The sequence below is a fragment of the Salmo trutta genome, chromosome 14 (assembly GCF_901001165.1).
Source record: "Salmo trutta chromosome 14, fSalTru1.1, whole genome shotgun sequence".
NCBI classification, from domain to species: domain Eukaryota; kingdom Metazoa; phylum Chordata; class Actinopteri; order Salmoniformes; family Salmonidae; genus Salmo; species Salmo trutta.
The window spans coordinates 76,622,344-76,634,678 of NC_042970.1; the positions used below are offsets into that span (position 1 = coordinate 76,622,344).

Consider the following 12,335-nt stretch of genomic DNA (forward strand, 5'->3'; position numbering starts at 1 on the left):
ACCACCACTCTCCTCTCTAAACCTGTTCACCACCACCACTCTCTCCTCTCTAAACCTGTTCACCACCACCACTCTCTCCTCTCTAAACCTGTTCACCACCACCACTCTCCTCTCTAAACCTGTTCACCACCACCACTCTCTCCTCTCTAAACCTGTTCCACACTATGTATAGTGTACATCTCACTTCCCACTTTCCCTATTCCCCTCCCTCGCTAGCTCACTCTCTCCCTCTATCTTTTTCTCTCTCACCTTGACCCCTCTTTCTCTCCCTCACACACACACACCTTCCTCCCCTCTCCCTCCCTCTCTGCCCCACCTGCTCTCTCTCTTTCTCACACACACATCCCTTCTCTCTCCATACTTCTCTGGCCTTCCCTCTCTATTTTTTTCTCTCTCTCTCCATCTCTGTTCCTCTCCTCCTCTCTCCCCCTCTCCTCTCTAGGGACAGTAGTGTTCCTCTTTTCCTGTGAAGAGTGGTTTGTTACAAGGAAGGAAGGAAGGAAGGAAGGAAGGAAGGAAGGAAGGAAGGAAGGAAGGAAGGAAGGAAGGAAGGAAGGAAGGAAGGAAGGAAGGAGGAAAAGGAGTAACTACTATTTTTCATTCTGAGAGAGATGGATCTGACTCAGTGGAGAAATGAAAGAGGGTAGGAGAAAGTGAGAGAAAGACAAGAGAAAGAGAGAGAGAGGGAGACAGAGAGAGAGAAAGATAGAGAGAGAGAGCGAGAGAGAGAAGAGAGAGGGAGATCTTAGAAAACGGGGTGGATGTTCCTACTCAATGCTCTGATCACAAGGAACGTCGGGAAGGGGAGAGGACATAGGAACATTCTAACTAGGGAATAATCCACTAGAGATGACTATAATCTGTACAGTAGTTAGAAAGACTGCGGATTAATCCCTTATTATCTCTCCCTCTATTGTACAACTCATATCCTTTCCTCTTCTCTTCTTCTGGTCTGTCTCTTCTATTCTCTCTCCCTCACTCCGTCTCTCATCACACTTTCCCACATCAGTGTACACACCTAGTACCCATGAAGACACACACACCAAACACACACCTAGTACCCATGAAGACACACACACCAAACACACACCTAGTACCCATGAAGACACACACCAAACACACACCTAGTACCCATGAAGACACACACACCAAACACACACCTAGTACCCATGAAGACACACACCAAACACACACCTAGTACCCATGAAGACACACACACCAAACACACACCTAGTACCCATGAAGACACACACCAAACACACACCTAGTACCCATGAAGACACACACACCAACACACACCTAGTACCCATGAAGACACACACACCAAACACACACCTAGTACCCATGAAGACACACACACCAAACACACACCTAGTACCCATGAAGACACACACCAAACACACACCTAGTAACCATGAAGACACACACACCAAACACACACCTAGTACCCATGAAGACACACACCAAACACACACCTAGTACCCATGAAGACACACACACCAAACACACACCTAGTACCCATGAAGACACACACCAAACGCACACCTAGTACCCATGAAGACACACACACCAAACACACACCTAGTACCCATGAAGACGCACACACCAAACACACACCTAGTACCCATGAAGACACACACACCAAACACACACCTAGTACCCATGAAGACACACCAAACACACACCTAGTACCCATGAAGACACACACACCAAACACACACCTAGTACCCATGAAGACACACCAAACACACAGCTAGTACCCATGAAGACACACACCAAACACACACCTAGTACCCATGAAGACACACACCAAACACACACCTAGTACCCATGAAGACACACCAAACACACACCTAGTACCCATGAAGACACACCAAACACACAGCTAGTACCCATGAAGACACACACCAAACACACACCTAGTACCCATGAAGACACACACCAAACACACACCTAGTACCCATGAAGACACACACCAAACACACACCTAGTACCCATGAAGACACACCAAACACACACCTAGTACCCATGAAGACACACACCAAACACACACCTAGTACCCATGAAGACACACACCAAACACACACCTAGTACCCATGAAGACACACACCAAACACACACCTAGTACCCATGAAGACACACACCAAACACACACCTAGTACCCATGAAGACACACCAAACACACACCTAGTACCCATGAAGACACACACACACACAAGAAAAATGAGCTGCACGTTTTCACCTGTATAGTGAGCTATAAACTCCAGCCATTATGGATGTAGCTGTATTATGAATAGGAAAGGTTTTGCTATAGCATCAGCAAGGCAACATTAACTCAAGTATCATCGCATCCAAGAGACCACTCAATGGTTCTCGCAATGAATAACTGTGTGTGTGTGTGTGTGGGGGGGGGGGGGGGGGGGGGGGGGCTGTGCGTCTGTCATTGGAAGAGGAAAATAAATGGTGCGTTTGTGTGATTGCCTGGCACAATTTGGACTCAACAACTAAATTGTTTACTAGCTCTGATCTCATCAAAAGCCCTTATCTTTTGGACCGTTCGCTTTCCGTAGAACAACTCAGGTAATAATAAGGTACTTATGATGCTGATTGGGTGTTGAAGTGGTTTGGGATGAGCTCTGGAACACGCAGAGAGAGAAGAGCACGTAGCATCAGAGACAGACAGACAGACTCTCTCTCAAATTCAAATAGCTTTATTGACATGAGAAACATTCCGTAAATATTGACAAAGCATTATGAACACCAGCTGTTTCCATGACAGACTGACCAGGGGAATCCAAGTGAACGCTTTCATCCCTTCTTGATGTCACTTGTTAAAACAATTGAGACATGGATTGTGTATGTGTGCCTTTCAGAGGGTGAATTGGCGAGACAAAAGATTTAAGTGCCTTTGAACAAGGTATGATAATACGTTTGTGTCAAGAACTGCAACACTGGGGGGGGGGGGGGGGGGGGGGTAGCAGTGGATAATAATAGAACAATGTGATAAATAATGGGTACAATAAAAGGCTAAACATGGAAAATGAACATGCTACTATTAATACTACTAGAATGAATGCTACCACCACTATTACTTACACTAATACCACAACGATCCCTATTACTACCATTACCACTACTATCCTTGGTAATATATAGCAGAGAGCAGTAGTCGACTTGAAAACCACGGAGAGTGCCCTGTATAAGGCTACACAGTACCATGGACCTTCTCTGCTGAAGAGCCAGTATGGCAGCTGTCCGTGGTGCTGAAGTTATGTGGCCTGTTGAGGAGAGCTCTCGATGGTGAGGGAACATAAAACATTTAACCCACTAAACAAAAATATAAACGCAACATGTTAAGTGTTGGTACCATGTTTCATGAGCTGAAATAAATGATGCCAGAAATGAATTATTATTGTTATTATTATTTTCTTTTTTTCTGTTTACATCCTTGTTAGTGAGAATTTCTCCTTTGCCAAGATAATCCATCCACCTGACAGGTGTGGCATATCAACAATCTGATTAAACCACATGATCATTACACAGGTGCACCTTGTGCTTGGGACAATAAAAGGCCACAATAAAATGTGCAGTTTTGTCACACAATAATGCCACAGATGTCTCAAGTTTTAAGGGAGCGTGAAATTGGCATGCTGCCTGAGGGAATGTCAACCAGAGCTGTTGCCAGAGATTTGAATATAGAGAATAATTTTTTACATCCTTGTTAGTGAGCATTTCTCCTTTCTATACCATAAGCCGCCTCCAACGTGGTTTTAGAGAAATTGGCAGTACGTCCACCTGTCCCTCACAACTGCAGACCACGTGTATATTGTGTTGGGTTGATTAGCAGTTTTCTGATGTCAGCATTGTGAACAGTAGGGTTATGGTATGGGCAAGCATAAACTACGGACAACTAACACAATTGCATTTTATTGATGGCAATTTGAATGCATAAAGACCCATTGTCGTTCCATTCATCCGCCACCATCACCTCATGTTTCAGCATGATAATGCACGGCCCCATGTCACAAGGACCTGTACACAATTACTGGAAGCTGAAAATGTCCCAGTTCTTCCATGGCCTGCATACACACCAGCCATGTCACCCATTGAGCATGTTTGGGATGCTCTGGATTGAAGTGTACGACAGCATGTTCTAGTTCCCTCCAATATTCAGCAACTTTGCACAGCCGTTGAAGAGGAGTGGGACAACATTCCACAGGCCACAATCAACAGCCTGATCAACTCTATGAGAAGGAGATGTGTCGCGCTGCATGAGGCAAATGGTGGTCACACCAGATACTGACTGGTTTTCTGATCCACCCCCCTACTTTGTTTTTAAGGTGTCTGTGACCTACAGATGCATATCTGTATTCCCAGTCATGTGAAATCCATAGATTAGGGCTTGAGGAATTTATATATATTTACATAAATTGACTGATTTCCTTATATGAACTGTAACTAGGACTGTTAAGGTGACCAAATTACATGTGACCGTTTAGTCACAGTAATTAGGCTTCTCCAAACTCTGATGCTGCTGCTGGTCATTAGTAGCCTACCAAACTTGCTAACTGCCTGGTACTCAGCACTCTATTGTCCCTCTAATCACTCTAATGACAGCAATGCAAATGTATTAAAAAATCTAATCAAACACTTCAAGAGAGCCCATGAACTCATGTTGCGCAACATTTCCATAGACATTTTTACATTTTAGTCATTTAGCAGACGCTCTTATCCAGAGCGACTTACAGTAGTGAATGCATACATTTCATACAATCGAACCCACAACCCTGGCGTTGCCAACACCATGCAAACACCATGCTCTACCAACTGAGCCACACGGGACCATAAAGGCTAAGTAATTGCGTAAGAAAACAGTTTTGATGGCCTCTATTAAAAACAGGAGGGTATCATCAACTTTCTATAGGCTAGTATATTTATTTCTTAACTTTCCTAATATCAAGCACATTGCTTCGCTTTACAACAGAAGTATAGCCTACCTGTCTGGCATGAAAATGAACCATGGGAAAAGCGTCCTCCATTCGCTTTTTAAGTGCATAGATGACATGTATTTTTCCCCATGCTCCTGTTCTGAGACAGGTGCATGATAATGGTCCATTCTAAATCAAAACATATATCACACATATATTATTTAGTATATGTAAAGACAACATTAAATTAAGAATAGTCTGATGGGTGACAATATTAACCTATCACTTGTGAATGTGGCAAGTGTGAATAAGGCAAGAAACAGCGCAACTTTTTAAAATCGTAGTCGCACAACTCGCACAACTGAACTGGCCAAATAACTTCTTAAAACCTGTTGAGGCTAGGGGGCAGTATTTTCAGTATTTTCACGGCCAGATAAAAAACATACCCGATTTAATCTGGTTACTACTCTTACCCAGAAACGAGAATATGCATATAATTAGTAGATTTGGATAGAAAACACTCTAAAGTTTCTAAAATGGTTTGAATGGTGTCTGTGAGTATAACAGAACTCATATGGCAGTCAAAACCTTGAGACAAATCCTAACAGGAAGTGGAAATCTGATTTGTGGAATCACTTTCAAGCCTTTGCCTATGAAACACACCGTGAGTTAGGATTCATTTAGCACTTCCTAAGGCTTCCACTAGATGTCAACAGTCTTTACAAAGTGGTTTGAGTCTTCTCCTGTAAAAACTGACCGAACGAGAGGCCTGGAAAGTTTGTCATACAGGGAGGGCCATTACTACTATGATGCGCGTGCCCGTGGGTACTCTTTCGTTCCAAAACATTTTGTAAGACAATGCAATCGTCCACCTTGAATATTATTGAAGTTCTAATTGAAAAAGGCCCTAAAGATTTATGTTATACAACGTTTGACATGTTTGAACGAACGTAAATACATTTTTTTTGCACATTCGTGACGACAAGTCCCGCGCGCTTCGTACAGTTTGAGTAGCCTTCGGAACGCGCTAACAAGAAGGAGCTATTTGGACATAAATTATGAACTTCTTCGAACAAAACAACATTTGTTGTGGACCTGGGATTCCTGGAAGTGCCTTCTGATGAAGATAATCAAAGGTAAGGGAATATTTACAATAGCATATTTGATTTTAGATGGTTCCAAGATGGTGCTAGTCTGTATCGCCTAGCCTATTTTTCTGAGCATAGTACCTCGTTTATTGCAAAGTGTGATTTCCCAGTAAAGTTATTTTGAAATCTGGCAATGCGGTTGCATACACGAGATGTTAATCCATAATTCTTTGAATGACAATATTATATTTTACCAATGTTTTCGAATAGTAATTTTGTAAATTGTAGCGTAATTTCACCGGCAGTTTTGGAGGCTAAAATATTTTCTGAACATCACCGCCATTGTAAAATGCTGTTTTTGGATATAAATATGAACTTGATAGAACAAAAAATGCATGTATTATCTAACATAATGTCCTAGGAGTGTCATCTGATGAAGATTGTCAAAGGTTAGTGCATAATTTCAGCTGGTTTTCTGCTTTTGGTGACGCCTGTCTTTGCATTGAAAATAGCTGTGTGTAATGTTTTGTCAATGTACTGTCCTAACATAATCTAACTTTATGCTTTTGCCGTAAAGCCTCTTTGAAATCGGACAACGTGGTTGGATTAAGGAGATGTTTATCTTTCAAATGGTGTAAAATAGTTGATTGTTTGAGAAATTGAATTTATTAGATTTTTGCTATCTTGTCAAGCAATCCCGTTACCGGGATGAGAACGGGAAGGGGTCCCATAGAGGTTAAAATTAAGCACATTAATCCGCTTTATAACTGGTGTAGAGCCTAAATGGCATACATAGGCAGAAAGTTTCTAGAAGATCATTTTTGCCATAAAAATGCACCTTTATAATAAAGCATTACATCCATAATCGCATTTACCGTCAATTCGAGAACAGTGTTTTCCCGCTAATTGATTGCATTTAGGAACATTCACGCTTAGCCTACTGCCGTGAGTGTATTACTGCGCTTATAATGTGAAAAAAATTGGCTAATAGTTTAACAAACATTTTAAGCTAAACGATAGACCTCATTGCTTTTAAACATTTTTTTTTTATGCGAGTGGTTGTAATCATTTGGGATCTATCGCATCCCACAACTGTCCCAGAGTATGTTTGGAATATGTATTTATTGCACAGTGTCACGCCCTGACCTGAGAGAGCCGTTTTTCTCTGTTTAGTTAGGTCAGGGTGTGATATGGGGTGGGCATTCTATGTGTTTTCTTTCTATGTTTTGGCCGGGTATGGTTTCCAATCACAGGCAGCTGTCTATCGTTGTCTCTGATTGGGAGCCATACTTAGGCAGCCTTTTCCCACCTGGGTTTATGTGGGTAGTTGTTTTCCGTTTAGTTGTCTGTTGACTGACGGAACTGTTTTCTTTCGTTTTGTTTCTTTGTTTAAGTGTTTCATTATAGTAATAAATATGATCACTCAACACGCTGCGTTTTGGTCCACTCCTTTTGACGATCGTAACACACAGAAGAACAAGTCTATCAATAGAATAGGTCAACTTTTGTACTATGGGGGATAGTAGATTGACATAGGCTAGTGCTTCTGCTGTTCATTAGGTCTACTCATCTTGTTGGCTGAAGGAAAGTAGGCTGAATGTGGACAGTTCTAGAATCTTCAATATGTGCCTTATAATTCAGTAAGAGGTATGTATGTATATATATAATGCGCGCAGTTGCTTCCCTGTCTTCATTCACTTGTAGCCTACGTCTTAGCTGAAACGCCTGTGAGAAGGACCTGATCAAGTGACGGGCATTGGCTATAACCTACTAGACGTGAGTGAGAGGTGCCTCGGAGCACGGCAGCCGGGAGAAGGGAATTATACTGTAATTAGCCTATTATATTCAGCCCAAGGGCACAAAGGCCACTTTGGCCGCAAAAGGCATGGATTTTTTTAGGGGACATTATGGCCACACAAGGGGGATGCTGCAGAGAAATGTGAGGCCTGGTGAGAATATTATCAAGTGATTGTCAAATTGTGTGTGCAGCTTGCGACTTTTTTCAAATCATCGTTAGAGTCCCATCATGCAGCTTTATAATGTATTACACATCAAAACATATAGCCCAACGTATGTATCACAGCTAAAGTTGCATAAATAACTAAATTAAGGATATAGGAGGTCCAGTTTATTTTTTATCTGCTCAACACAGAATAGCCGCATGTTTGGAGAAAATATCCTTTATATTATATTCAGCTTTGTTTAATTGTATTCTTCATACTTTAAAATAATATAAAATAATGCCACGGAATTCTAACCAAATCTTGTCTGCTAAATGAACCAATGTTGCCCACAGCCATATGGCATAGCCATAATCAGGGCCTAACATAATGTCACGTCCTGACCATAGTGTCACAACGTCCACAGAAGGTGGCGCCACTCCCCGGTCGGGCGGCGCTCGGCGGTCGTCGTCGCCGGCCTACTAGCTGCCACCGATCCATGTTTCATGTGTCTGTTGGTTATGTCTGTTTAGTACGCACCTGTTCGTTGTTTGTAATTAGTGGGGGGGGTATTTAGTTTGTCCGGTTTTTGTTTGGGATTTGTGCGGGATTGTTTTGTGTTACATCGAGGTTAATGGGCTGGATTATTTTTCTATGTGTTTATGTACGCGACTAATTTTGATAGGTCTTAGGGTTGCCGGGCTGCGCCCCGTGTATTTTGGAGTTTGGAGCTGTTCTCCCTCTTGTTTGTGGTTTGCACCCTGCCTAGTCACTGTATTCACTCTGGACTTTATTAAACATATATTCTACGGACCTCTAGTCTCCTGCGCCTGACTCACCCTTTTCCTGCTACCTTGAAAGTTGTGACACATAGTAAGATGTGATTTTCTATGGTAGAGTAGGTCAGGGCGTGACAGGGGGTGTTTTGTGTTATTCTATGTTTTCTATTTTTATGTTTAAGTTCTAGTTTTTCTATTTCTATGTTGTTGTTTTTGGGGTTGATCTCCAATTGGAGGCAGCTGGTCCTCGTTTCCTCTGATTGGAGATCATATTCAGTAGGGGTTTTTCTTCCTGTTTTTGTGGGTGATTATATTTTGAGTAGTGTTTGTTTCTCCTCTGCGTCACGGTTTGTTGTTTTGTCCTTCAGTTTATTTTGTATTGCATAAAGTTTCACAGTCTAAATAAATATGTGGAACGAAACACATGCTGCACTTTGGTCCACTCCTTTAAACAGCCGTGACACATAAGGACAACTCAGAGTATGCTATTCTGTTTGTCTGAAATAGACTACATTTTCTTCATATCATGCTTCTTTAGACCCGTCTAAAATAAATCATGGATTTATTGTGAAGGTGTAGGCTATATTACATGGATTTATTAGACGTTTGAAATATAGATGTTCCAAAGGCCAGCATTAGTGGCTTGTAGGCTGTGTGTGGAAGCCAGAAGATGCTAAATATCTATATGCTAATTTACTGTCAATTACCATGAGACCGGCAGTTATTCGCTTGACAATCACCGGCTGACAAAATGTCATGACCGCCACAGCCCTAACTGCAACTCGGTAAAACTATATCAATTGTTGCATGTTGCATTTATATTTCTGTTCAGTGTAATACTAGTGGAGAATATGCATGTAGCCTGGTCTCAGATCTGTGCTGTCTTGCCATAGTGTTAGCAGATCTGGGACTCGATCAGGCAGGTATTGTGTGATGGTGGTATCTATGGGAGACTTACTTGGAACTCTGTTGATGGCTTTGAGGGGTCTGAGGACCCTGACTGTCCTGATGGCTGAGAGGTTGATGTTCTGGAGGTCCAAAGAGTACTCTACCATCCTGGAGAAACAGGAACACAATACAGTTACAAACTGTTGAAACTCACACTGTTGAACTGAACAAACCCTCTGTCCTTATTAGATATTCTCAAGGTTGTTTGTGGTATTTTTCTAGTTCAACCTGTTAAAAGAAAACAGAGTGAAACGCAGTAACGGCACAGATCATTTATTTGTATTCTTACTTCTGTATCTGTACAAGGAAACACCCAAAGCCCTTACACAGTTGGGGGTTTGTATTGTAAAACTGGATGTGAATAAATGTTCACCCCTAATACACCCAGATAACCAGTCATCCAGAGAGTTCAGAGCACAACCCTCAGTCCATACGACATCCATATTAGGAAGTCCCTCAGTTGTCAGACCAAACTCCCTTAGTTGACAGACAAAACTAGTCAGACAACGGAATGATTTCCTAATATGGATGCCGAACTAGTAAGTGTCGGAGAGGAGGTAATAGTCCCATCCGGCTCGAAGGACCATGAAACACACCACACACCACACACACACACACACACACACCACACACACACACACACACACTACAAGTTAATTTTCCGGAGTGAAGGACCATGAAACCATAAAACCGGGTGCTACTCCTCTCACTGCACACCTGTATGAGGTGTGTATCTGCTTCTCTGCTTTCCACCTCTCCTCTTTCTTTTCTGATCCACTCCACCTCACAGTAGGTGTCTGTAAGTGCATAAGCAATAACCTATTAGACCTGCAAATGCAGGGACAGATAGAAGCTTCTGCTTTGTTAAAGCTTGAAAGAAAAAGGGTGAATGTGAGAAAAAGAGCAGAAAAGGAGGAAAATGGAGCAGGAACGATGGAATGTTGGGATCCAGACCTACTTCCAGTCCATTCCTGTACCTGAAGAGAGAGAGAGGGGACAGAGAGAAAGAGAGAGGGAGAAAGAGAGAAACAGAGTGAAGTAGAGAGAGAGAGGGGGAGAGAGAGAGAGAGGGAGAGAGAAAAGAGAGGGGGAGAAAGAGAGAGAAAGAGAGAGGGAGAGAGAAAAGAGAGGGGGAGAAAGAGAGCGAAAGAGAGAGGGAGAGAGAAAAGAGAGAGGGAGAAAGCGAGAAACAGAGTGAAGGAGAGAGAGAGAGAGAGGGGGGGGAAAGAGAGAGAGAGTGAGGGAGAGAGAAAAGAGAGGAGGAGAAAGAGAGAGAGAGAGATAGAGGGAGAGAGAAAAGAGAGGGGGAGAAAGAGAGAGAGAGAGAGAGACTGAAAGAGAGATAAGGAAAGTAAGATTCAACCCTAGAACACCCCCAGGCATCCATTACCTCATCATAATCATCTCAACTGCAGGAACGAACAAAGGTGAAGACTCAGTTTAATATGCAGGAATACAAACTGTAGAAACACTAGTGAATTTGCAGATACCTGGGCTAACAGAACAGAGAGTCTGCCAGACCCAAGACAGAGGAGTCAGAGAGAACTCAACTATGCACTGGAGCATTGCGCTGAGCTAGACTGACAGTCTTACTGCAGAGAGAGGAACACACTCCACAGGGAGAGAGGAAGAGATGAGATCAGGTGTGATGAAACATTAAGGGTGAAGAGAAAATTGCCTCAGTCCCAAAATCAACCCCTAGCCCTTAGCTTCTAACCTTCAAACCAGACAGTATTACTGCAGGCTAGCTCAACAGGGAGAGAGGGGGAGAAGAGGACAGGTTTAGAGAGATTTAGCCAGGTCTAGAATGAGTAGTACCAAATCAAACCATAGCTCCTTGCCTCTAGCCCCTAGCTCTTAACCACTAGCTCCTAGCCAATAAGCACTAGCTCCTAGCTGTGAAGCCTGTTTCTCCTTGCCGGTCAGTGAGTGCAGATAGAGGCCCAGACTGCAGACTAACTCCAGAGGGGGAGTGGGAGGTGAGGACAGGTGTGTGGAGGTGTTTGGGGAGATACAGAGACAGTGATCCAGTCAACCAAGACAGTTCATTCAGGCTAACTCCAGTGGGAAAGAGGACCTTACAAAAACAATACATCACATTTACAGTTTCACTCCTGAAGAGATTAGAGAGAGAGAGAGAGAGAGAGAGAGAGAGAGAGAGAGAGAGAGAGAGAGGAGAGAGAGAGAGAGAGAGAATGGAGAGAGAGAGAATGGAGAGAGAGAGAATGGAGAGAGAGAGAATGAAGAGGGAGAGAGATTGGAGAGAGAGAGAGATTAAAGAGAGAGAGAGATTGAGAGAGAGGGATTAGAGAGCAAGAGCGAGAGAGAGAGAGAGAGAGAGAGAGAGAGAGGGAGAAAGAGAGATTGGAGAGAGAGCGAGATTGAAGAGAGAGAGAGATTGAGAGAGAGGGATTGGAGAGCTAGAGAGAGAGAGAGAGGAGGGAGAGAGAGTGGAGAAAGAAATAGATTGGAGAGAGAGATTGGAGAGAGAAAGAGAGTTAATGCAGGCTAACTCCAACGGGAAAGAAGACATGTGTCTAGATGGATTTAACAAGGACCAGAATAGAATCAGTAGTTTCCAAGTCCCAAATCAAACTCTACCAACGATCCCCTGGACCCTAACCGCTATCCCCTATCCTCTCCAAACCCTAC

The 12,335-nt window shown here is 42.9% G+C and overlaps 1 protein-coding gene across 1 annotated transcript in view; it reads right to left on the reverse strand.

Annotated features, from left to right (window-relative positions):
- LOC115147878 (voltage-dependent T-type calcium channel subunit alpha-1I-like) overlaps positions 1 to 12,335 on the reverse strand; it is a 128,494-nt gene that overhangs the window by 98,691 nt on the left and 17,468 nt on the right. The window contains exon 3 of the mRNA XM_029690142.1: positions 9,576 to 9,791. Within this exon, the coding sequence (XP_029546002.1) occupies positions 9,576 to 9,791 (216 nt within the window). The remainder of the gene's footprint in view (positions 1 to 9,575; positions 9,792 to 12,335) is intronic.